This window comes from Rousettus aegyptiacus, unplaced genomic scaffold (assembly GCF_014176215.1).
Source record: "Rousettus aegyptiacus isolate mRouAeg1 unplaced genomic scaffold, mRouAeg1.p scaffold_m13_p_2, whole genome shotgun sequence".
NCBI lineage: Eukaryota > Metazoa > Chordata > Mammalia > Chiroptera > Pteropodidae > Rousettus > Rousettus aegyptiacus.
The window spans coordinates 95,534,134-95,560,475 of record NW_023416295.1 but is presented as its reverse complement, the minus strand read 5'-3'; the positions used below and the strand labels follow the sequence as shown (position 1 = coordinate 95,560,475).

The 26,342-nt window shown below is 36.6% G+C and overlaps 1 protein-coding gene, 1 non-coding gene and 1 pseudogene across 3 annotated transcripts; 1 reads left to right on the top strand and 2 right to left on the bottom strand.

Moving 5' to 3' along the window:
* The first annotated feature begins 696 nt into the window (after positions 1-696).
* Positions 697-25,445, top strand: CCDC77 (coiled-coil domain containing 77). Of its 2 annotated transcripts, none has more exons than XM_016137858.2 (13): positions 697-801; positions 3,416-3,470; positions 4,945-4,998; positions 6,937-7,180; positions 9,778-9,920; positions 14,840-14,936; positions 16,075-16,147; positions 17,297-17,388; positions 18,346-18,494; positions 21,689-21,908; positions 23,362-23,487; positions 23,587-23,739; positions 24,471-25,445. In XM_016137858.2, exons 3-13 carry the CDS (start codon positions 4,961-4,963, stop codon positions 24,615-24,617), a joined length of 1,482 nt encoding a protein of 493 aa, XP_015993344.1. In that variant the 5' UTR covers positions 697-801; positions 3,416-3,470; positions 4,945-4,960; the 3' UTR covers positions 24,618-25,445. The 2 variants fall into 2 exon arrangements, with proteins under 2 accessions (XP_015993344.1, XP_015993336.1); XM_016137850.2 differs by having other exon boundaries at positions 3,416-3,504; positions 24,471-25,262.
* Positions 16,516-16,634, bottom strand: LOC118613970 (annotated as a pseudogene).
* On the bottom strand, positions 23,000-23,104 carry LOC118614483. Its single transcript, XR_004956076.1, has one exon. It is a non-coding gene; the product is annotated as a U6 spliceosomal RNA (small nuclear RNA).
* Positions 25,446-26,342: the final 897 nt, after the last annotated feature.

Below are 26,342 nucleotides of genomic sequence, written 5' to 3'. Positions count from 1 at the left end.
AAGGGAAAAAGGCAGGTTTAGGAGAACCTAGCGAGTTTCTTTCTGACATTTTTAGGTCTTGTACCAGTGAAGAATCCCAGGTTTTTCCACAACAGTAGCTGCAGCTCTTGAGACTGAAGTTCCTTTCCTCTTATTCCTGGGACACCTTGCTTCTCGGGAAAGATGAGACTACAATTGGGTTTTCAACTAGCTTATGTTATTAAAGCCAATTTCTCACACCTCTCAGGAAAATAGTGTCTGCTACCTGACAAAAGTAGTAGCACTTATATACAAAATCCCCTGACTGTACAAATTGAACCACAGTTCCTGTCTTGGCTTAGGACACCAGGTCAATGGAGAAGAAACGATCTTCACCTTCTTGAAATAAGCTTGTACAACACAATAATCCTGCGCTCTTTTCCATGACCATGCACGGCGTTTCTGCATCATTTTTTCATGAAAACAAAGTAGTTGAGCAAGCATAACCTGGGGGTGCCCAGAACTAGTTAGTTCTGACCTCAAATATCAGTACTGGGACGAGCTGAGTTGAAGCTGAGTTACACCTATGCCCAGAGCTGTGTACAGAAGTAAAACTACATTTCCCGGCGATCTCTGCGCGGTAATACGCGAGAGAGGAAGGGCGCGAGGGGGCGGGGCGTGTCTCTTGTGAATAGCCTTTCTATTGGTGTGCAGTCCAAAGAGCCGAGTAAAGTTGGGGGCGATTGGACAAATTCGTGCACGTTCAGGCGGCGCCGTGACGCTCCCTAATTTAACTTTTTTGTTTTTCGGTTGGGTTATCTGACTCGTTGACTTTATTGTGGCGTAAGTATAAAGTTTCGGATTTCTGGTTACGGGGCTGGGCAGGGGGCCTTGGAAAGGAAAAACGTTGTGATGGAGAAGTAACTCTGGAAGCAGTGCAGGAGAGAGGGATGTGAGCCTGAAATAAGGGGGTCGGTAGGAGGGCTCCAAAGAGAAAGATTTCGGGCGTGCTGGAGGAGTGGGGAGTTATAGCGATGAAGGAGTCAAGAACGGGATGAAATGGAGAAAAGAGTACGAATTTGGACGTCCTGGAAATGGGTTCCGGTATTCCTTCACTGAACTCTATTCTAATTAAACCTTAGTTTCCTCATTTGTAAAATTAAGGAATAATAAAAATACTTCAGAGTTCTTGTGGGCATGGATAAAATAATAAATGTCAACATGCTAAACAAATGTTAATTGTAAGTAGACAAGCTACAAAAAATACCTAGACAAGGATATCGCAGAGATGGAGGAAGAGAAGCTATATAATACCCAGTAATTTATCTATAAGCAAAGGCATTGTTCTTTTGAGTAAGACAGTTTTCATCTACAAGGAACATACACTAGCATGGGAGAAATGATAGCAAAACTCGAATGTTATAGAGGCTTGCAAATGCAATTCAAAATGCATAGTTAGATCATTTTTATCCATCATTTTGGATGGAGAGACTCAGGAAAGAGATTGTATTTGAGTTTTTGTATACAGACAATGTCATTAAGTGAAATTAATGAGATTGGGGGGAGCTATGTTCTAGTTGGAGGAGCAAAGGTGTGGAAGCAAGAAAGTTATCTGGTGTCTAGGCCATGCCACCCTGAACACACCCAATCCCTTCCCATCATGGAAGCTAAGCAGGGTTGGGCCTGGTTAATACTTGGATGGGAAACCATTTAGGAAGACCTGGCGCTGTAGGTGTGAAAAAGAGAAAAGAAAGTTATCTGGAAACCAAGGATATGGTTAGGGGAGTGGAGGGAAAATAAAGCAGAAGGAATAGATTTGTCCTTTATCAGTGACCTCTAGGCTGAGTTCGATTTAATGGATTAGGTTATAAGGAGCTACTGAAGAATTTTAGGATCTTTAAGAAGGTGATACAGGGGTGGGTAGAACAATTAAGCCATCGCAATAGAGTAGAGAAGATAAGGAAATCCTTAATTAGCATGGTCGGTGTTGAAATAGAATATAGACAATTTTTATATGGTTGAATGAGAAGGTCAAGAGAAGGAAATAATTTTCAAGTCCAGGTTGCTTGGAAGATGTTAATATTAAAATAGGGAATTCAGAAAGAGCATGTTTGGATGAAACAGATGATATATTAAGTTTGGGAAATGTTAGCTTTGAAGTACTAAAAAATATGCGACCTAAGTGATTTTTTTTTCTTTTTGTTAAACATTCAAGCTCCTGTGGGGCATTACATAATTGGAAATTCAAATCAGGAGATTGAAAGAGATGTCATTTGTTCATTCAACAGGTGGTTTTTACTCTATGCCAGGTAGTGTTTTAAAGAAGAGGTAGTCATAAAAGCAGTGGGAATAATGATATTTCCAAAGAAATGTGTAAAGAGAGTAGTAAAGAAGGTTGAAGACAGAACCTTTTGAACCAATGGGGAACATTTTCAGTAAAAATAATAATCTCCATGTATTAAGTGATTATGTGTCAGACTCTGTGCTCAACCCTTTTATTCATTATTTTATTTAATCCTTACACCGACATATAACATATATGCTTTTACTCTCCCCATTTTCTAATAAGTAACTGAAGTTTAGAAAGATTAAATAACTTTCCTGAAGTCACACAGCTAGCTGATAAGGGACAGAGCTTTGACTGAAACCCAAGTCAGAGCCCATGCTCTCAACTACAAAGCAATATTTTGTAAAGGGTGGTCAACACTGACAGATTAAGCATACAAATCAAGGAGTGACTTGTTGGATGGAAGATGGGAACCCCAAAGAACAATTAATTTATTAATTTGGTTGTCTGCTGACTAAAAACAGCAACTTCAGATGTTGTAGTTGTCAGATTGTTAGAGATTATAAAACAAATGTGAGTGTAGACAACTTTTTGTAAATGTACAATAGTCAGGAAGGAGAAGGAGTGAGGACAGTCTAACCCAGGGATTAGAGAGGTTGCAGGTTGTTAGAAGGCTGTTTTAAAGTTCCAAGTTACTCTTAGTTTTTAGTACAATGATATTTATCTTTAAAATGTCACCCATATTCATAAAATAGAATATTATTTGGCCATAAAAAGGAGTGAAGTACTAATACATGCTATAGCATGGATAAGCTTTGAAAACTTGCTAAGTGCAAGAAGCCAATCACAAAACTGCATACTGTACAATTGCAATCATATGAAAGTCCAGAATAGTTATAGAAACAGGAGATAAATTAGTGGTTGCTTAGAGCTGGGGTGCAGTGGAGCACAGGGGAGATAACTAAAAGGTACAGAATTTCTTCTTGAAATGATGAAAATGTACAATTGACTGGTGATTGTTGGACCTGGCTGTGAATATACTGAATACTATGAATTGTACACTTTAAGTGAGTGAATTGTATGGAATGTGAATTATATCTCAATAAAGCTTTTAATAAATGTCACCTGTAGTCTTACCATACCATCCCAACTACCATTTTTATTTTCTAGGTTATTCTTCACAAGAGGCAAATTGGCCCAATTTGGAGAAGTTTTGTAGAAGGAGGTGGGTTCAAAGGAAGAAGGTAGTCATTTTAAAGGTGAGGATAAGAAGAGAAATGGTATATTTAAAGGATTGGCTGGTAGAAGAGAGCAAATGGAATAACAGAGGCAGTAACAGATTTTCTAGTTAGATTTAATAGACTGACCAGTAGAAGAAAAAGATACTGAACAGAGTTAAATTTATATTGAGGATTTAAAATTTTTTAAATCCCTAGAGTGGAGGGCAGAGGAAGGATTAAAGGTATAGACTTGAAAACCATTAGGGTGTACATGTTATTTAAAACCATGAGACTTCATGAGGTCTCCAAGGAAATAAGTATGGAGAAAGATGAGGAAGAACTATCAATGACCAAACCGGTGAGGAAGGGGGAAAACCAGAAATGTGATGCCCTGGAAGCCAACTGAAGAAAAGTTTCAAGGAATAGGAAGAGAGGCACTCTGGAGTTCCTAGTAGGAAAATGGTTATAGAATTAACAATAGTGATGATCTCTTTTCACTCTTTTCACAAAATTCTTCTCCAAAGAACTGACTACTAAGCAGATATACACCTGGTAGAAGACCGCAAGAATAGCATTACATCATCTCTTGACTGGCTCAGAATCAGAATGGGTTGACAAAGCATGCTTGATAAGAAAGATTTCCCCAAAGTTAATATATTAAAACAAACAAACAGACAAACAAAAACCTCTCCCTCTCCCCACCTCCCTCTTTTCCTTCTCTCACCTAATTCGGTATTTCCTCCTTAAGATTTATCTTCTTGAAAATTTCTATGATAAGATCTATCTTATCGGTTGGAACGGAGATTGTGAAAGAAACTTTTAAGGCTTTTAAATATTTTTTTCTCTTTAAGGTGAAGTAATAGATACAGCACACCAAATAAAGATAATATCAGTGGCTTTGTATTTAGTTTAAATTTCGCATAATGGGTCTTCTACCTCAGAGGTTCCCAACCCCTAGGCCACAGTCTGGTACTGTTCAGTGGCCTGCTAGGAACCAGGCCGCATAGCAGGAGGTGGGTGGCCTGTGAGCAAGCAAAGCTTCAGCTGTATTTGTAGCCACTCCGCTGCACTAGCATCACTACCTCAGCTCCACCTCAGATCTTAAGGCATTAGATTCTCATAGGAGCCCTGGTCCCTGGTGCCAATAAGTTTGGGGACCACTTCTTTTACTTAATTTCCACTTACTATCTCTTATTAGAAACTACATCTCCCTCACCTATAATTTCAGGAGGCTTTTCTTCTGTCTGTTCTTATCCATCCAATTATTAATTGCTATTCTGATTTTATTGAAAATAATGAGAATACCTTACGAAAACTCAAAAGTTATAGATCTTAAGGATTTGGAACTACTTTAAAGAATTATATTACATTTTAAAACATATTCTCGCTAGGAGGCACATAATGGTGTTAGAGAGCTAGTCTATGTTCTATACTGTTCTGTTCCTGATCCCTCATTCTGAATTTTTGTGTATTTGACAGGTGTGAAAAAGACAACATGAACTTTACGCCAACACATACCCCTGTCTACAGAAAGTAAGACATTTGCTTATTTTTTGAGTTGTTAAAGAATCAAAACTTCTGTAGCCTTAGTGCAAGTTAGTTTAGGAACTAGAAGGGTTTCCAAACTCTGGATTTAAACTATATTATATGTTAGACTCATTTTTCTATTCTCGTTATATGGAATTTAGATTAAAAACTAGAACATATTAAATGTTAATACTGTGGCAGCCCAACCCTGCCTGGTCATTTCCTGCTTTAACAAGTTCATTCCTGACTGCCCCTTCTTTCCAAGGACTCTGGCTAACATCAGTTTTCCCATAGCTTACCAACCAATCAGTGTTCTTCGTTATATCTGTAGCCGTGTAAGAATGACAAGACTGTATAATAAACTGCCTATTATGTTATAATCGGGGTTCAGCCTCTGGATAAGAATCCGCTGAGCCAGTGCCCGCATCAGTAAATGATGCTTCCTCCTTATAGCCTCAGTATCCCGTCTCTCTGTTCAAGAAACTCACAACAATGCCAGAATCCAGCCAGTCTGAGTGGGCCTAGTATAGTTTCAGTGCACCCAGTATTACAGAGAAAACAACCAACATATACAGGGGACTAATTCTATTCTGCCATTCCCTTGCCGCGTGACAGATCTTTCTCATCCTCATTACCACAAGTCTCATCTGCAGTCTCAAATACCTCTTGGTTCACCTACTAAGCTATTTCCCAGAGTTGAAAGGCAACCCCCTTTGAAAACATGAAACATCAAGTGAAATAGTTGTTTCTGTCATAAGCTTTTAATGATTTTGAAAATATTAGACTTTTTCTTCATGAAAGCTGAAAGTACATTTTAATGTCTCTTCTACACATGCTCACTTATTTAAGTAATGACCATAACCTTTATTAACTACAACTCTTGGCTTTTGGTATAAAGTTTCTCCACTCTTTTTTTGTTACATTTTAAATTGTAGGCACTTAGCCAAAATGGATTTTCACATGAGTGTTTCTTTACTTCTGCATCATTTATTTTCTAACTTTAATTGTTTTAGCTTGAGTCTGTTATTTGCTATAAGCAAACAAAGGAGAAAACTTTTTGTCCAGCCTTTGACTAGCCTTAGGTCTTGTCTAGTCTTGGTCTTTGTAATTCAGATGTCTCCAGTGCTAGAGATTAGGATCAGATGTGGTTGTGTGGTCAGTAACTAGGCTATATTTTCTAATCCTGACTCTTATATTATCATTCTCTTCTTTAATAATTTTGCCACTTTTATATCTATCCTTAAAAACAAGCTGTTTCATTTTGCAGGTTCCAATCTTAAATGGTAATATCATCTATATATGCATCTCTATACATTTTCCCATTTACTATTGTATGGATAATACATTTGTATTTATACATGTATCTCTAATTCATAGTTTCTGATAACTTTGAAAATATTCTCTAATTCATAGTTTCTGATAACTTTGAAAATATTCTATTATATGGACATACTACAATTTATCCATTATGCTATTGGATGGACATTTGGAAGGTTTACTGTTTTTATTACAAATGTTACTATGAATGTTATGTGTCATTTTGTATATAGGTACATGAGTTTCTCTAGGATGAGGAATTGCAATTTTACTAGATTCTGGCAATTTAGTCTAGTTTTACCAATTTACACTTCACCGGTAGTGTATTAGTATTCCTGTTACTGTATGTCTTAATGTTATTACATTTTCTGTTACTATCTTCTTACTTTATATTTAAAATGACCTTTTTATTCTCTACATGTATTTTGAAGTCAGCTTTATATTTTTAATACTTGGGAAGCAGTTCATAAGATTATTCACTGACCTGTAACATCGAACTTTCAAGGCTTATGAGCACCTTAATTATAAGCACTTTGTAAGAATATAAACCCCTTATTATTTAAGAAATTATAATACCTCATAAATGTTTGGCAGTTTAATGAATATGTCCTTTCTAATTTCACATAGGCCGACAACTGTCCCCAAACATGGTGCTACCTGTGGCTTCAGTGGTTCTAGCAGGTGGAAGGGAGTGTCTTTCTCAGAGTCAGTGGAATCAACGCCCTTGCCCTCCATTGAAGATCGTCTGGCCATCCTCTTCCCTTCTCAGGAGCTTCTGGAATATTATCAGAAGAAGATGGCAGAGTGTGAAGCAGAAAATGAGGACTTAATGAAGAAACTGGACCTGTACAAAGAAACTTGTGAAGGACAGGTGCAAAGAAATGATGCATGCCCTTTTAGGACTCTGATTAAGTCTGTTCATTATTGAGAGAAGATCTAGAAGTCCCAGCTTGTATCACAAGCAGATATTTTATTAAAAACATTCTTTTCAATTCTTTTCGACACCAGCCCTTCTACATCTTCCCTTTGAGTCCCTCATTGGATCATAATCTCCCTGAAACTGCGGGACCTCTAAAATCTTAAACTCTTACATCTCAGTCTCGTACCTTTAGTTCTTTCACACCCTTACACCTGACTTCATTTAACCTCATTATTACCTCCATGGCTCCTTGACTTTTCAGTTTCCTAAGTGTTGCATGTCAACTTCTGACATAATGTCCTTCCCTTCTAATCTGAATCCCATCATGTGAAACAGGACCCCTTAGTCTTTTGCTCCAGTTGCACAGCAAAAACCCTAGCTATCATTGAATCCTATTCTCCTGGAGCAGGGTTTCTCAACCTTGGCACTACTAACAATTTTGTCTTGGTAATTTTATGGTGTGGGGACTGTCCTGTGAATAGTAGGATGTTTAGCAGTGTCCTCGGCCTCTACTTACTAGATATCAGTAGCACATCCCGCACCTCCCACCCCCAGTCGTGACCATCAAAAGTGTCTGTAGACATTGCCACATTTCTCCTGGGGTGTAGGCAAGATGGCCACTATTTGAGAACCACTGTCCTAGAAAGGTAACATCATTACAGAATCAATTCATGATAAATTCATCTGCATCAGTCACTACACAGCAATTTCCTAGTAGGTTCCTTCTCCCTCTACATCCATGCCATACCTTCCCTACTCTCCGCCACCCTGCAACCCCTTCTTAGCCCTCTCTCATCAGGCAGTCTTGCTTCCTAGTTCACAGAGGAAATACCAGCTATCATGGATGAACTCTCTTCCTGCCCATCCACACACAGTTGCCTACATCTATATCCATCTCCTTATTGCTTTAGGAATAAGATATCTCTGCCTCTTCAAGCTGAATTGATCCAACACTCTCCCTGGCCCCCATCCCTTTTTCCTCCTAAGAAACCCTTCATCATCCCTCTTTCTTTTTGTGTTCTATTTTTAACCTCTTGCTTAACATTGGCTTTTTCTCCTCAGTACTGTATAAAAATACGCTTAGGTCTTTCCTGACTTAAAACACATACTCATAGTTCTTGAGCTGTACTTCCTTCTCTATCTACTTTCTTACATAGATGGCTTTTTCTTTTCCCAGCTCCATTTCTGAAATAGTTTGGCCTTATCACCCATTCATGACTCTGACTGCAGTTTGGTCTCTTTCCTCATTGTTCCACTAAACTATTCCTGCTATGGTCTCTAATTTGCCAAAATGATCTCTTCTTTTTGTGACCTTTGCAGTGTTTGTCACTGTTGACCTCTGCTTTCTGAAAACTTCCTTTCCTTGATTTCTGTCATTTCCCCCCTCAGTTTTTATCTCACCTCTGACCAGTTCTTCTCAGTCATCATTAACAGTTCCCCTTCCTTAGTCTTCAATGGCAAAGTTCTTCCAGATTCCACCATAAATGATCTCGTGTTTATCTATACTACTACATAGGGGATGATGACATACAAAATAACTAATGCTGACTCATTTTTCTCCTGAGTTTCATGTTGTTATTTGCATATCTGAACTAATCTCCCTTTTTCTACTCTACCCACATATACACATATACCACTACCATTTTCCCTCCCTCCATTTCTTATCTCTTAACTTTCTCTTTATTTCCTATCTTAGAAAAATGGTATCATTGCCTACAATTCTGCCCAACCCCTATATTCGATCATTTGGTAAGTCCTGTCAATTCTGCTTCCTAAATATCTCTTAATGCATTCCAATATTTTCATCATATTGCCTCAACACTAGTTCAGATTCTTGTTATATCTCACCTGAATTATTGTAATATGCTCCTTAACCAGTATCCCAGCCTCCAGTCTCACATCTCTCCAGTCTGCCATTCACTTTTCACTCCAGTAATACTAAAATACTTGTGGTTGTCCAAACATTTAAGACTCTTTGATGGTTCTATATTTACTGTTCTCTTTCCTGAGAGTACCTACCCTTGCTTGTCTCTAGCAGTCTTTATCTTTGAAGTTTCAACTTTTTGGTGGTAGTTTCTGACTTCCCAAAAAGGCGTTCGAGATTTTACTCCTGCCATACTTTCCCCCTATACCATTTTACTGCGCATGATCCTCCATTAAATAATTATTTTATTTTGATTGTTTGTATGTCTCCCCACAAAATTCTTTAGCTCTCGGTATGAAACCTACTTTTTATCTTTGTTTTCAAAAATTTCATAATGCTTATTACATAGATAGCATTAAAAAAAGTGTGAACAGAACAGGTGAATCATAGCATTCTGGGTTCTTTAGTCTGTAAAAAGAAAATAAGAGAACTTTGACATTATATGCAAATACCAGTCTCACCCTGTAGCTTTTAAACTCAAATCTATGGACAACTTATTGTTGTTGTTTGAATTCTATATTAGCGAAACCATTCTTTGTAATGTTTCTACACAAACTGACTCTTTTATATCCAATGAGATACTCCTGTGAAGCTCATTATCTTTTTGACTATTTTTTCCCCCCAGCACAAACTAGAATGGGATTTGCAGCAGAGGGAGGAAGAGATTGCTGAATTACAGAAAGCTCTAAGTGACATGCAGGTCTGCCTTTTCCAGGAACGGGAACATGCTTTGCGCCTCTACTCAGAAAACGACCGACTGAGAATCAGGTACCAAGTAGGAATAGAGAAATGTAGGAGTTATATTACTTAATTACACCAAACAAAATAAATTTCTTTGTGGTTGTTCTCTTAGGTTATATTCCCCAGGAAACAGACTCTGAGTTGGAAATTTGTTTGCAGGATGGTTAGTAGGGAGGCTCTCTGGAATAACATCAATGAGCAGATTTAGGTAGAGGGAGAATTTGAACTGTGATCCAGTGGTTAACAGAAGCATTAGCCAACCCCACAGGGAGCTCTGAGGCTAGGACAGCCTTTCAAAGGCAAAGGAGTCAGACGTTTTACTTCCACAGTGGTCAGTCATTGGATGTAGGCTGCCACCAGGGAGAGAGTATAAGCCTGGAGGAGGCAGCGCCTTTCAGTCCAAGGCAGTTTCTGGAGAAAAACTCAATAACCAGGGGATAGGTGTCCACAACATCCGCTATAGTATACTTTTTTTTTCCAGTTGTTGTAAAATGTACTTAACATAAAATTTACTATTTTCATCATTTTCAGTGTATTAGATGGCATTAAGTATATTCACATTTTTATGCCTGTATACCCCTATACATTTCTAGAACTTTTCCATCATCTTGTACAGAAACTTTGTACCCATTAAACAATAATCCCCCCTCCTCTTAGCCCTTGGTAACCACTATTCTACTTTGTTTCTATGTGTCTGACTATTCTAGGAACCTCAGATAACTGGAATTACACAGTATTTATCTTTGCGCCTGGCTTATTTCACTTAGCATTACGTTTTCAAGGTTCATCCATGTTGTAGCATGTTTCAGAATTTCATTCTTTTTAAGGCTAAATAATATTTCATTGTATGAATATACCACATTTTATTTATCCATTCATCTGTTAATGGACATTTGAGTTGCTTCCACTTGCTAGCTATGTAAATAACCCTGCTATCTATGAACATTGGTTCAGAAATACCTGTTTGAGTTCCTGCTTTCAACTCTTGTGTGTATTTACTCAGAAATGGAATTGCTGGATCAAATGCTAGTTCTATGTTTAATTTTGTTGGGGAACCACCATACTGTTCTCCATACTGGCTGCACCATTTTATATTTCCCCTAGCAATGCACAAGGGCTTCAGTTTCTTCATATGTATGTCAACAGTTTTTTCTATTTTTTTTAATACTAGCCCTCATAATGAGTGTGAAGTGGTATTTCATTGTTGTTTTGATTTGCGTTGCCCCAGTAATGTTGAGCATTTTTCACATGCTTATTGGTCATTTGCATATCTTTCGATAAATATCTATTCAAGTCCTTTACCCATTTTCAAATTGGGTTGTTTGTTTTTTGTTTAGTTTTAAGAGTTTTTTGTATATTTTGCATATTAATCCCGGATCAGGTAAGTGATTTGCATATGTTTTCTCCCTTTCTGAGGGTTTTTATTTTACTTTGATGCACAAAAGTTTTTAATTTTCATAAGGTCCAGTTTTAATATTTTTTATTTCGTTGCTTCTGCTTTTGGCGTCATATTCAAGAAATCATTGCCTCCAATATCACTGTTTTCTAAGAGTTTTATAATTTTAGCTCTTACATTTAATTCTTTGATCCATTTCGAGTTAATCTTTGTATATGGTGTTAGCTAAGGGTGCAGCTTCATTTTTTTGCATATGGATATCCAGTTTCCCCAACCCTATTTGTTGAAAAAACAATCTTTTTGCCTTGAAAGTTGAAAATGATTTGAGCAAATATGCAGGACTTATTTCTGGGCTCTCTATTTCTTTGGTCTACATGTCTGTCATTATGCCAGTATCACACTATTTTGATTAGTATAACTTTGTAGTAAGTTTTGAAGTCATAAAGTGAGCCCTCCAGCTTTGTTCTTTTTCAAGATTGCTTTATTTGGAATCTCCTGAGATTACATATGAATTTTAGGATGGATTTTTGTTTTATTTCTGCAAAAAATGTCATTGAGGATTTGATAGGAATTGCACTGAATCTGTAGATTGCTTTGGGTAATAGCGATATCTTAATATTAAGTCTTCCAGTCCTTGGACACAGGCTGTTTTTCCATTTATTTATGTGTTCTTTAATTTCTTTCAGCAGTATTTTCCTTTGACTTCTTTGGTTAATTCCTAAGTACTTTATCCTTTTTGATTCTATTATAAATCGAATTATTTTCTTAATTTCCTTTTGGATTGTTTATTGTTATTATACAAAAACGCAGCTGATTTCTGCATGTTGAATTTGTTTTCTCCTACTTTGCTGAATTCACTTACCAGTTCTAAGAGTTGTGTTTTGTGGCATTGTTTTTTGTTTGTTTGTTTTGTGGAAACCTTATGGTTTTCTGTGTATAAGATCATGTCATCCGTGAACAAAAATAATTTTACTTCTTTCCAATTTGCATGTCTTTCTTGCTACTTGCTCTGGCTAGTACTTCCAATACTACGTTAAATAGAAGTTGTGAAAGTGGGCATCCTTGTCTTGTTTTTGATCTTGGAGGAAAACTTTTTGTCTTTCACCGTTGAGTTTGCTGTGGGTTTTTTCATACATGGCTTTTATTTTGTGAAGGTTGTTTCTTTCTGTTCCTAGTTTGTTGAGTGTTTAGATTTAAAAGGGTATTGAATGTTGTCAAATGAATTTTCTGTATTAATTTATGATTGTATGTTTTTTTTTTCCTTTATTCTTCATATGTTGGACTCCGCTTGCATTCCAGCCTAATCATAGTGTATAATCCTTTTCTTATGCTGCTGAATTTGGTTTGCTAGTATTGAGGATTTTTGCATCAGTGTTCATAAGGGATATTGGTCTGTAGTAGTTTTCTTGTAATGTCTTTATCTGGCTTTGTTATTGGGGCAATACTGGCCTCAGAGAATGAATTGGGAAGTGCCGTCTCTTTAATTTTGGGGAATGATTGCTGTTAGTCCTTCTTTAAATGTCTGGTGTAATTTACCAGTGAAGCCATCAGGTCCAGGGTTTTTCTTCATCAGGAGGTTTTTGATTACTGATTCAGTCTCCTTAATAGTGTCAGCTTTGACCTAATGCAGAACTTTTCCACTTTTGGCCACACTGAAAGTTTGCTTTTTGTGTCACTTGATATATGGGTCAGAATATCATTCTGAAGTATGGAACATGTTGTCTCCAGAACCTGAAGAGTCCTTCTTGGCATTATGTTTCCTTCTTGGTGATAGTAGGCGTGAAATGGCAATAATCTGTTCTTTACTTTGAAGGGAATGTCTTCACTGATGTGCTTTGTAAGGTTTACCTCCAACCCTCTGGTGCACATGTATCTTACCAAGGTTCCTAATGCACTTGTCATTTTATGTTTGTCCATTTTGATTTAACATGATAATCATCAATAGTGAACTAATGTGATCTGTGGAATGGCCAGATCCTGGTCCCTTCAGACTGATTTGGTAGAAGTTTGACAGCAGAAAAATTAACATGGTCCTAGAGAAAGACTATAAAAGTATCCTGCTGTTCACCCTACATAAATTAGAACTGCTTGTGGTCCTGTTATGAATGGACAGGAACACATTAGTTTAATGTTCTCAAGACCAATTTAATCTGCTCTAACAAAAATACTACATCTGACACAGTGACTGAAGTCGAGACCTACTTGCTGGTAGTCTACCGTTATCCATCTGGTCTGCATAGGTTGTACTTGTGAATGAAATGGAGATCTCGTGGAGATCTCCACCCCTACATCCTTTAGGTCTTTATTTACCATCTTGGCTGGGATAGGGAGGGGCAGTTTCAGAGGATTCCACTTGACTTAACCCAGAAGTCAAGAAACCAGTTTGGAAGTTTTGCCAACTATCAAATATGTTCATTTCAGGTATTCTTTTGGAGGTAGAGGAAATGACCACTGGTTGGGTCTGGATCCAGTGTGCTCATTGTGAGCTGGACCTGGACCAAAATTTCATTACGTGGTTCCCATATACTCTAGTGCCATGATAATACTTTAGGCCATCAGGTACCAGTGTCAACTCAGACCATATTATCTAGTAATCTTTGAAATTGCCTGGGTATTTCCTTTTCCCCGGTGTATTATTACTTGAATAACTGGCCGTAGATCCTTTGGGGAAGAACTGGAGGAATCATTACCACGTACACCTGCTGTGGTGTCACCGGGTCCTACCCCCTGGGAGACCCAGTTCCTCCTTTAGATAATAGTCTCTGGGTCCTCAAACTGGCTGAGGTGTGGAAAATGGGTCAGGGATCACGATTTTGTATAGGACACAGCACTCACCCTCCCTCCACATCACAAGCTCTGAAATCTCATTTTAGAATTCACTTCCTTGGTTCATTTCTGATATCAGTCGTCTTAGGTTGGGTTCTCTGGGAAACAGACACTGCAATGGAGATTTACTTGCAGGAGGTTTATAGGGGAGTGCTCTCAGGAATAACTACTTATAAGAGAATAAGGCAAGTCTGGGCAAAAGTTGAACTGTGATTTAATTACAACCAAATTCAACCAAGGCCACAGGGTGCCCTAAAGTTGGGATGACGTTTCAGAAATATCCTGAATCGAGGCAAGAGGATTTGGCTTTGGTACCTCTCATTAACTAGGCACTGGATGCAGGCTTATCTTGGGCATATAATTATATAAGGCAGTCTCTCTCGCGTGATGGCAGTTCTGGAGAGAGATTCAGCTGTGAGCCATCAGCTTGCAGCATTGCTGGTGGTTGAGAGAATAAACCCATCAGTCCTGAAGACAAGAACCTGAGCAATATACCCTAACGTCCACTACTTTTCTAGAACCAAACAAGAAATTAGTTTCTGGCCCCTTCTCTCTGAATTCCTAAATGTACGTACTTAATCTTTTAAAAATTAGAGTTAAGGTCTAGATAAGTCCTGTTCAATTTTAATATGAAGTTACCGTTGTTTAAAAAATAAGGGCAAAACTTTAAACAGAAAAATTTACTTATTCTGGACGTAATGTGTGCTTACTCTGAGAATTGCAGGGAGCTAGAAGACAAGAAAAAGATTCAGAATCTCTTGGCTCTTGTGGGAACAGATACTGGAGAAGTGACCTATTTTTATAAGGAGCCTCCCAACAAAGTAAGTAATCTTTGGTATAGATAGCGTGGTAAATGTGACTTTTACAAAATACAGGCTAAGGTCCATAATCAGCAATTTTGGTGCTTGCTAAAGAAGTGAGAAGGTGTATTAGCTATCATACTCCCATGTCTGTCTACCTGAGTTTTCAGTCTACTTGAGTTTTCAAAGCATTTTCTGTAATTTTGAAGAGCTTTATGATTTTATTCTTTTTCTTCAAAATCCTTGAGAAGTAGCATTGTTTACTCATTTTACCACTTGGAAACCTAAAGCACAGAGGTGTAGATGTTTTGGATGAGATGAAAGAGGAAAGCTGAAACAGACTTAGTGTGGGAGCAAGTTTCAATACTCGTTTCTTTTTTAATCTTTGTATATACTGATTACAACAGTAATGCATGGTTTTTATTAAAAATAAACACACAGAAATCTATCATATAAAAGTGATAGTCTCCCCTAATCTGTACCCCAAAAATAAAACTTTTTTCCATTCATATAGAAATATTTATGTGTATATACTATTTCCATTTTTTCACTTCTGTAAACAGTGGCTTAGTAAGCATCTTTATATATATATCTACATGTGTATACATCTGTTTCCATTACTTTCCTAAAGGCCCTTGTCAAAACTTTTTTTTAATCAGATATTGCTAAATTACCCTGGAGTTTTATTTTTTATTTTTATTTTTTCCTCCTTTTTAATTCTACCCCCACCCCCTACTTCCACCCCTGACCCAAGGAATGTAGCAGTTTCCCCTTAAGAACTGGATCTCTGAAGGCGGGGTGTCTCCTCCCACATGTTTGTGTGGTGCATCTGGGGCCTGGCACACCCAGGGTATGGTCTGTGGCTCCACCTGGGGTGTGAACCCAGGACCTTCTGCATGTAAAGCAGATGTGCTAACCACTACACTATGGAGCCACACCCCTGAAGTTCAATTTTTTAATTTATATCACTAACACTGGATTTTATCCATTTTGTTACTTTGTCTACTTTGTTCTCATATATATGACGTTCCTATAATGATTACATCCATTTTGACCAATTTAATTTATGAATAGTGTTTGCTCTGTGATAGTAAAGCTAAAAAGTGAAACATTACATTTACAAGAAGGCTACTTCCATACCTACTTTTTGCTTTTTAAGGTCAGCATTTTCCAAAAGACAATCCAGGCTGTGGGTGTATGTGAACAGAATGAAGCTTCAACTTTCAGAGCAGGTACTAACCATGTTATAAATTCTCATTGATGCAGAATTCAAAAATAGTGCAAATAATTAGAAAATTTTTCCTGTTACACAGTAAAAATGTTCATAATGATGGCTCTTTAGTCTAAGATCTTACTGGGTTTTTTTCTTTTTAACCTTTCCATGATATTTTAATGAAATGGAAATAAAAAATATATAATTAACATGCTTACCAGTGATAGATCATAAAAGAAATTTGAAGGACTTAGGAATCAGCATTACTTAGCATTTCTAAGCCTTAGTCATCTTACCTCTCTTTATTTTAGGCGAGGTAACCCTTGGTTGACCTCACAGAGTGCGAGGACTTTGTCAGCTTACAGTCCCTTATTTTTTTATTTTTTATGTCTACAGCACCAGGTCTTCCTAGATGATCTCCCATCTAAGTACTAACCAGGCCCAACCTTGCTTAGCTTTCGAGATCAGACGGGAATCGGGCTGTTCAGGGTAGCCTGGCTGTAGACTTTACCTCTCTTTTTTTAAATAGAAACCCCAACTTTCTCTCTTTCTTTTTCTTTCTTTCATTGATATATAATTGACATATAACATTATATTAATTTCGAGTGTACAACATAATGATTTGATATTTATATATATTATGAAATGATCACAATAAGTCTAGCTAACATCCATTACCACACACAGTTACAAATTTTCTTTTTCTTGTGATGAGAACTTTTAATATCTACGCTGTTAGCATGAGCTTCTTGAATTATCAAATGAATTAAATTTTGTTTTGTGCTTTTAGTTTTGCTTATTTTAAAAATAATTTTTTCCTTTAAAAAGTGTGATACATCATAGCCAAAATGTTTAGGTTTAGTTTTGCTTATTTCTTACTCTTTCTGATTAAATAAGACTTTACAAAGAAAATGGGCACAACTCCCAAGGAAAATTTAGTAGCTTATTCTTCAGAAAGATATCATCATCCAGGTGACATCCTGGCTGAGGTTTCTTATAGAAATTACTGTTTGAAAAATTAGCACTATAATTATTGTGTTTTCCTTTTTCTTCCTTTCCTTCACATATAGGTAAATGAAACTGAACTCTGCAAAGGTAATGCTGATATTTGAATAGCAGAAAGAAAAGCTAAGTAAAGGTCTTCATTCATTTTTGCTTTCTCTTTTAGATTCTAAAGTAAGCAAAAGAAAAACAGCACTGAGAGAGAAGGAAGAAAGTTCTGAGCAATGCCAAAGAGATATACAAACACTTATCCTACAGGTAAAGAATTTATTTTGGCAGACCAAAACAGTTTCTATCCATGAGTTTAGCTTTGTGTAACATACTTTCATTATCCCATAAGTATCTCTTCACACACGTTACATTGAGGCATCATGTGATTAAGAAAATTGAGGTTATTCCTAATTTATAGAAGCTTATATTTTAAAACCGTTATTCTGTATTCAGCCGTTCTAGAGATGCTATTCTGAACCTTCTTTCTTCAGTTTATATGCTAAACCTTAACCAATAAAACCATCATACAGTAATAATTCCCTTTGTGGTTGGCCTAAGGGATACAGACAGTTGCAGTTGTCTGTGCTGATAGATTAACCTTTAGGGGTATATCAGTTTAGTGCATGTGATCTAAGTCTAGGAAAGTAACGAGTCATCTTAACACTTGGTAATTGTCTATCATTTGCAACTATGATTTTTCACTCCAGTTCCTATCTTTATCAAGGGGGCTCTATTGATTTGCATGACAGTTTCTACCTTTGGCCAGCATCTCTGTTTGGAGTCATGACAGCCAGACTCAAAGAAGAAATTACATTAACTCATTTTGCTTCACTTTTTAAATTAAAAAATGAAATAAAGAGTCATTCAATTTCTATGCAGCTAGGGAGTCTTAAAAGGAAGACAGTCCTAAAAGTCCAAAATGGGAGGTATTGAAAAGGTGAGAGCCTTAGGGTAGGGGAAACTGGATTTTCTAGCCTTCTTTGTGTGATGTAAATGCTTTCCTTAGTGTGAATAGAGTCTGCTCTCGTGTAGCCTAATCCCATTTACAAGACTAAATAAAGAGGAGTACAGTTGAGGCTTTTCTGTTTGTTTTGATGCTATGCTTGTTTGTAGGTTTTTTGTTTTGTTTTTTAGACTTTTTCTGGAGAAGGGCTCACTTTTAGATGTAAGGAATAAGTGGAAGCAGGGCAGGAGTGGGTACCTCACCCCTTTTGGCCTATCTAGGTGGAAGCACTGCAGGCTCAGCTGGAAGAACAGACCAAACTTTCTAGAGACCAAGTTGAAGGGCTCATGGAAGATAGACGGATTCGCATTGAGGAAATACAAGTTCATCACCAAAGAAATCAGGACAAAATCAAAGAGCTTACCGAAAAGTGAGTGTTCAAAAAAAGCCATACCAAACAGAGTTAAAATTTTTCTGAGAGGCTGGAAAGTTAACGGTCCTGTACTTTTAGCAACAGAAGGTCATGGAACTGAAACGGACCTTGAAAAAATTGCATTCATTAGACACCCCTGCCTCTATATAGGAGGGTGTCCAGGCTTTTCAGGAATGCTGTTGTTTATTTTCTTGAAGAGCTAATGGGTATTTCACATGGTCCATTTAACCTATAGTAGTGTTTTAGCTTGCCCTTAGTGGTTAAAAAATGTTCTTTTATCCACTGGTATGTTATCTGACTCAATATAGTGGGACCTTTTCCTTCATTTAGCCCTTCATGAGTATGGAACACTTTGACTTTACATACCTGTACAAAAAATACGAACTCTTTCTACTCAACTGTTTTTGTTCCTTACTTGCCTGCCTTTCCTCACTTTTCAGTGTGATTTCATCTCACCATTTTATTAAACATGAACTTTCTATGGTCATTACCAAGTCTTAATTTCTCTGACCAGTTATCTCTTTACAGTCCTCATTATATTTAGTATATTTCTGCATATTTGGCACCTCTGATCACTCCCTTTTTTGAAATTCATCATCCTTGATTTCTGCAACACCTGTCTTTTTTGGCTCTTCTAACTATCTAATTCTCCTCAGCCTTTTTGTCCAGTGGTCCAACCTGTTCTATAAAGATATCTTTAGTTGTATATGTTTGAACACCTCAAATTTACCATGATTGAAACCAAACTGTTTTTCTTTCCCAACAAGCACCCCTTTCCCTCATCGTAAACCTATTTCATTGTTTTTCTCATTTAGTTTAATGATATCACATCAATCCAGTTTCCCAGGCTTGAGACCTCAGGATTATCTTCAACTCCCCACTCTTAGTCTCTAATTCCAAACCCAATCAGGTGCAAGCCTGAGAAGCCTCTCAAATCTATTCTCTGCCCTCTCATTCTTACTATATTGGTTCAAGCTATATTCTTGTTTAAATTGTTGCAATAATATAAATGTTCTTTCTGTCACTGGTTCCTTTGTATTCTATAGTCTTCCTCACTATTATGACTTAGCTCCTCCATTAGGATTTATCAACTGTTTAGAAACATTTAGAAACTGTTTAGAAAGCTCCCTGTTTATCTTACGATAAAGTCCTGATAGCTGAATTAGGAACTTCATCTGGTACCAAAGTAACCATTCAATCTTCTTTTTCTCTTGTGTAGTTCACCTTGTCCTTCAGCCAGACTTAATAATATCTTTTATTTATGGGGCAGGTACCTTGCTATGCGATGTCACTTTTTCTCTGAACACTTCCCTAGGCAGAATTAAATTTTCCCTCTACATTCCCAAAAGGATTAGTATGCCTCTATGATGGCACTTATCACCACCTATTGTAATTATGTCTTTGTTCCCCCAGGGTCTTGCCCTAGCCACTTTCCTGCCCTGTGTGCATAATAGGTGCACTATAAACATCTGTTGAATATTTGGTGATCTGTATCTAGTTACATCTTACCATCTTTTTTCTATGTTAAACATCCTACATTTAAAATATTTTTTCATGTTACATTCTTTATCCCTTTATTGTTTTTTTGTCATCTCAAACTTTTCTAGTGTCTTTTCTTCCACTTAAAAATGTGATTAAAATTGGATATGATACTCAAAATTTCTGACCAGTGTAGGCTAGAAAATCTGCTGGCCCTTTTAGGCTCTATTTCTTTTAATATAGTGTAATACGTTTACATTTGGCCAGTACTTCTCCATCATCATTTTTATTTTAGTTATTTTGTGCTCGTGCATAGCACCTTCACTTTTCTTTGGATTTTAATTGTTTTTTTTAAAGGAACAGTACTTTTTAATTGTCACAGTAATTTGTAATTTTATATTCGTCTTCTAGGATATTAATAACTTTCCCAGTTTAGCATCATCTCCATATCTGAGCACATGACCAGTTCCATCTATTATATCATGAATGGCATGAAATCCAAGGCCACTAATGATTGGCCTTTGGGTGTCACTTTCCTTTCAAACCATTCGTATGTTAACAAGACCATACTTTCCCAGTTTCTAATTGAGAACATAATGTAAGGTAGAGTAAAATAACTCATTGAAAGCAAGAAAGATCCTTGTGATAACTGAATCATTCTCTTCCTCCTTATATACATATACATATATCTGAATAAATAAATATATATATATAGTTGCTTTACTTTGTGTCTGGCATTATACTGTTATTTTCCTCTTACATATGTGCCCTATTACTCATGAAAAGAACTGAGTGGAGGTGACATTTTTTCAGTGGAAAGGTACAATGATTGTCTCCCAGTATTTAATACTCTTTGCAAGCAGTTCGATTATTTGATACAATATTTTTCTAGGTATTGATGTTAAACTGATGAGTTGTTTACTTCTAATGATATTCTATGTTGAAGCTAGAAACATCATTGGTCTATACCTAAATCTTAGTAGCCAGCAGGAATCTAGTACTTTGTATGTGTTCGGTAATTGATATGGTCCTTGACAATGCTGGTAGAAGGACAAAAATAGATGATAAATAAGTATATGTTTTCACTCAGGTTGGAAAACATGTATAATGACAACGTGACATAGTATATAAGCAAGTGTTGAATTATATAACAGGAGTATAGATTTAAACTAATAAGGAATTTCAGAGAATGGAGAAATTAAATGGGCTAAAGTTATTGAGATGACTTTGAGAGGAAGTTGATCTTGAAAAGAAGACAAGATTTGATATTGGGCAGTTTTCATGTGGAGCACAGCATAAACAAAAGCAAAGCTGTTTTTGACATCTTAGAACTTCTGTTAACCTTTAATCAGAAAACAATTCAGTGCTTTACTGTAAAGTCCAGTGGCTGGGAATAGTCCATGTTTATGCAGGCTATGTGTAAATATTTCTATATCCCTTCTAATTATATAACATGAAATTATCATTTGGGAAAATACCTGTAAAGACCAATCTGTGAACCAATGAACATGGGTCATTACACTTTGTCTAGTAAAACATATCAGATTGCCAATGATCAGATTAAGCATTTTTTTTAAAACTGCTAATATTTTATAGAATTTATGTATTGTACATTTTTTAAAGAACCTACATCTTCCCTTTGTTTGGAATAATTATATATCATATATGCTCTGTATGCATCTTCATGTCCACATTTGTACTCTATTTTATAGTCTTCATCACACCCAGGAACTGCTCTATGAGAGCACAAAAGACTTTTTGCAGCTCAGATTTGAAAACCAAAATAAGGAGAAATCGTGGATGCTTGAAAAAGATCAATTGATGTCAAAGATTAAGCAATACAGAGTACAGTGTAAGAAGAAAGAAGATAAAATTGGAAAAGCTTGGCCAGCTGTTCATGAGAGTCATCACAAGGAAAATGAATATATTAAGGTAGTTTCCGTATGTCTTCCAGGAATTATCTGTTTTCAACTATTGATTGATTGATTCATTCATTAATTCAACAAATATTGATCGTACTCCTTCTGTGGCCTAGGCTCTGGGGCTACAGCACTAAATAAACTAGACTAGATAGGTCTGCCTTCATGGCATTTACATCTTAATGGCTGAGAAACAACAGAAACATTAACAACCAAGAAAATAATAGATTGTAAAAAAGTGGTATTAAGAAATTAAAAGGATTATTTGAAGATTATATGTAGTTACTGAAAGTCTACTTTTGTAGGGAAGCACAAGGATACTCTCCTAAGTCTGGTGTTTTTACTGAGACCAGAAAAATGGGAGCTTGCCATACAGACCTAGAGAAGAGCAAGTTTAAAGGCCCTAGAGCAGTATGCTCAAGGAGGTAGTAGTACCCAAGGAAGTTGGAGGGGTGGCCCCCCGTGGTCGGCTGTTGCCTGCCCCTCTAATCTCCTTGTATACCTCTTCCTCTTTGCTTATTTCTCTACAACCACAACATCCTTCCTTTTCCTTGAACATATTCCAGAGCTTTTAAACTTGCTCTTCTCTCTGCCTAGAATACTCTTCCCCCAGGTCTGTGTGTAAGGAAGTAACGTGATTTGATTTAGGTTTTTAAAGATCATTCTGGGTGCTCAGTGGAACATGTATAATAAATGTTGTTCTTGATGTTTCTTTCTTTTTAAAGAAGAACTTTAGAAATGTGCCCCAAACATATACACTATCTACAGGGAATTGGTCCCTGCAGACACCAAAATCCATGGATGCCCAAGTCCCTTATATAAAATGGCATAGTATTTGTATATAACCTGTGCCTATCCTCCCTTATACTTTAAATCATCTCTATGTATAATACTTAATACAATGTAAATACTATGTAAATAGTTGTTATACTGTATCATTTAGGGAATAATGACAAGAAAAAGAAAGCCTGTACACGTTCAGTAGGCCTAAATACATGGCACATGTCGGCAACAACATAACTTTTTTTTTGGAATGTTTTTGTCCCTTGGTTGAATCTGTGGATGTGGAACCTGTGGATATAGAGCCAACTTTTTTTTTTTTTTTTTTTAATGAAACCCTTCACAGATTTGCCTATCATCCTTGTACAGGGGCCATGCTAAACTCTGTTTGGTTCCAGTTTTTAGTATATGGGCTGCTGAAGTAAGCACCAACTGTATTTTTATGTCTTACTTGAGACAGTTCTAAGCTCTATTATTTACTCTTCCCAGAGCCAAAAATATTTATTTTAAAGAATTTCTACTTTGTACACTTTAGAAGAAGATTAAGGGAATCCTTGTTCTACAGAGTTCCTCATTCCTTAACTCATTTTGCATTTCTGGAAATCTTTTCTGTTCTTTCTTTACCTAAATGTCATTTGAATTACCTAAGGTATAGAACTATTAATTTTTTCTCTTTTAACCTACAGTCCCTAAAGGACAAGTTAGCACAAGAGAAAAAGCTGTCTAACATGTACCAAGAACAGTGTATTTCCCTAGAAGAACAACTTGCCCGAATTCGTGAGGAAGAGGGAGTGAGGAGAGAGATCTTCAAGGTACAAAGTTCTCTGCTACTTATGATGGAGTGAGAAGTCAGATGGCTTGGGGAATACTCCCTCATCTCCATAAATGCCTTCCCATTTCCTTACATTTAGGATCGCTCTAACAAGATGGGGAAGCGTTTACAGGTAATGACAAAACGCTATCAGGCTTTGGAGAATCGGCGTATCTTGGAAGTGGAAGGCTTTAAGACAGATATTAAGGTTCTCCGGCAGAAACTGAAAGACTTGGAGCAAATGCTCTATAAGGTAATTGCTGATCCTAAATTACTAAAAGGGAGAAAAGTGGTGCAGGTGAGGGCTCCTCAGAAGAAATATGTTCTGTTTCCTTGATGGTAGGTACTAATGGATCACCATCCTTTAAGCGTCACTTAAATCAGTTTAACAAGTACAGCTAGAAGGAAGATAAAAATAGGCTGAAATAATTGAATTGACTACATCATTATACTACCATCTAAGCTAAACTTAGAAATTTTTATCCATCCCAATTTAAGAATAGATGAACTGTATCTGTTTTACAAATAGAGAAAGTGAATAATTGAGAAATAAGTGTTTTCCCTATCAGACAAAGCTTTTATTTAGAATCAAAGTTACCTGAAGAGCCTTCTTAAAGAGATTTAACCAGTTATCTATGTATCCTAAATGATCACTGTGTCTAAACAAAGTTGATTATTGAAAAGAAGAGATGCTTTCTTCCAGTAATGTTTATATTGGTCTCTTCTTTTTACTCATGAATTGTTCATTGATCTTTATCTCAAGGATCCTTTACTGTTGTGTTGGAAAGCAGAGTCTCATGCTATCTGCTGTACTTTTACTCTACATTTTCCTTTTTAGTCACTAAACAAACTAAGGATTGAATTTATGTTGTATACCAAAAGTCTCATAAAAAGGAACCAGGGTAGCCTGGTCTTTATGACTGATTTCTCTCCCCTGGAGTATGCTGTAATCATTTCTTTTTTTTTTTTTTTTCAAAACTCTAGGCAACATTTAATACCAGGGCAAACCAGGATCTTGCCATTCTGTGTGAGGTCCGTGACAGCAATAGACGGGCACATAAGATACAAGGAGAACTGAAGAACCTAAAGTCTAAAGTATTTGGTCTGGAGAATGAACTTAGACTCTGTTGATGTTAACTTTCAGAGGTGGCTCTCACCTATAATGAGTCTGCTTTCTGAAATCTGAAACAAAGGTCATCTTCTTCCAGAAACTGTAAGCAGAGTTGACTAGAGTGGTGTTATTCATTATTATCAAGACAGGGTGAAGAATCAGGGACCACAAAAAAAGCCTTTCTTTCATGCTAAGCTTTATAATTTTGCTGACCTATTAACCTTTTTTGTTTTTTTGGTCTCTATTATAACCTAAATTACCTAGAGAAATTCGTACATTATCTCTCCCATTTATAATGACAAGGATTTTTGCTGTGAGCTTGGCTGAACGTCAGTGGGAGGAACACTTTTCCTGAGGAGATAAAGGTATCAGATCACAATTGTCAAATATGAATAGGCAGTAATTCTGCTATTTAACTTCAGTTCTGAGCTGTGAGGCCTGAATTACTTTCTTGGACACCCAATCTCATGAAGTTTCACCAGAGGGCACTAGAGACCCTACTTTTAAGCAAAGTATTTATGAATATAAAGGTGCCACTTTGGTAAGAGTGAGTAAAATGTAAATGTTCCTTATATGAAAAGTTCAGGATTTTACTAATAACATTTTTTTTAAATAATGTATCTATTTTACATTAACTTTTTAAATAAAATATGTAATTGAAAATATTCTCTGAGTTTTCTGTAATTTCTTATTAAAACTACATTTATACTTTGTTAATGACTCAGATTACTTATTTGTACCATGGCTTCGCAGTCCTGTGCAATTATTAAAGTTTTCCAAATGTGTCCCTTGAAATCATCTGGTGTTGGAAGTAGCAGATCATAATAAAGGTGATGGCACTAAAACTATCCATTTTTTTCCATCTGTGTCCTTTTATAGACAAATTGCTATGCATTTTAATTGTATCTGTACCTGGACAGCCTCTGAGAAATCAGTTGGTCTTAGCTTAATGTGGCATCATAATTATCTACCTAGGTCAAAGCAAAGGAAAGAACTCAGGTTTTCATATTTGTGTTAAGAAGAATGATGATTAAGTAGTCAGTAGGAGATGCTACCTTCTTTTAAAAGCCTATGAAAGCAGAACATATTTTTTTCACTAATAAATTGGGATGGAAATTTCCAAAGGGACCAGTCCTGGGCTTTAGAGGGGTATACATAAATCTATGGTTCTTCCTTTGTTCTAACACTTAAGGAATTGGCTTTTCGTGACCATTGCTGTTTTGATGCTGGGGAAAACAAGACCTATTAAATCATAGAATTTCAGGGTAAGAAGGAATCTTAGAGATCAACTTTTAATATGAATATGACTGAGGCCGGCCACCATTAACTTCAGCAATCAATTCATTGTCACTAATACTCGGGCCTCAATTCCAATGGCATTCATCTTCATATTAACAGCCCACTAGTGTAATTACTCTCTCAACTTCATCATCACTTAAAACCACTCCATCATCAACAAGCAGTATAGTATAGTAGAAAGAGCCTACTTGGGCTTTAGAGAATCTCAGATGTAAATTCAATCATGCCTCTTACTAAAACTCCAGGCTCTAGTCTCTTCATCTATGAAATAGAAATAAACCTCCTTTCTTAATTCAGCAGGGTGATTAAGAAAGAAAATGCATATCTAGAATATGTAAAAAATTCTTCCAATTTAGCAGTAAAAAAAGACAAATGACCAAGGCATCTGAATATAGACATTTCTCCAAAGAAAATATGCGAATGGCCAATAAGCACATTAAAAGATG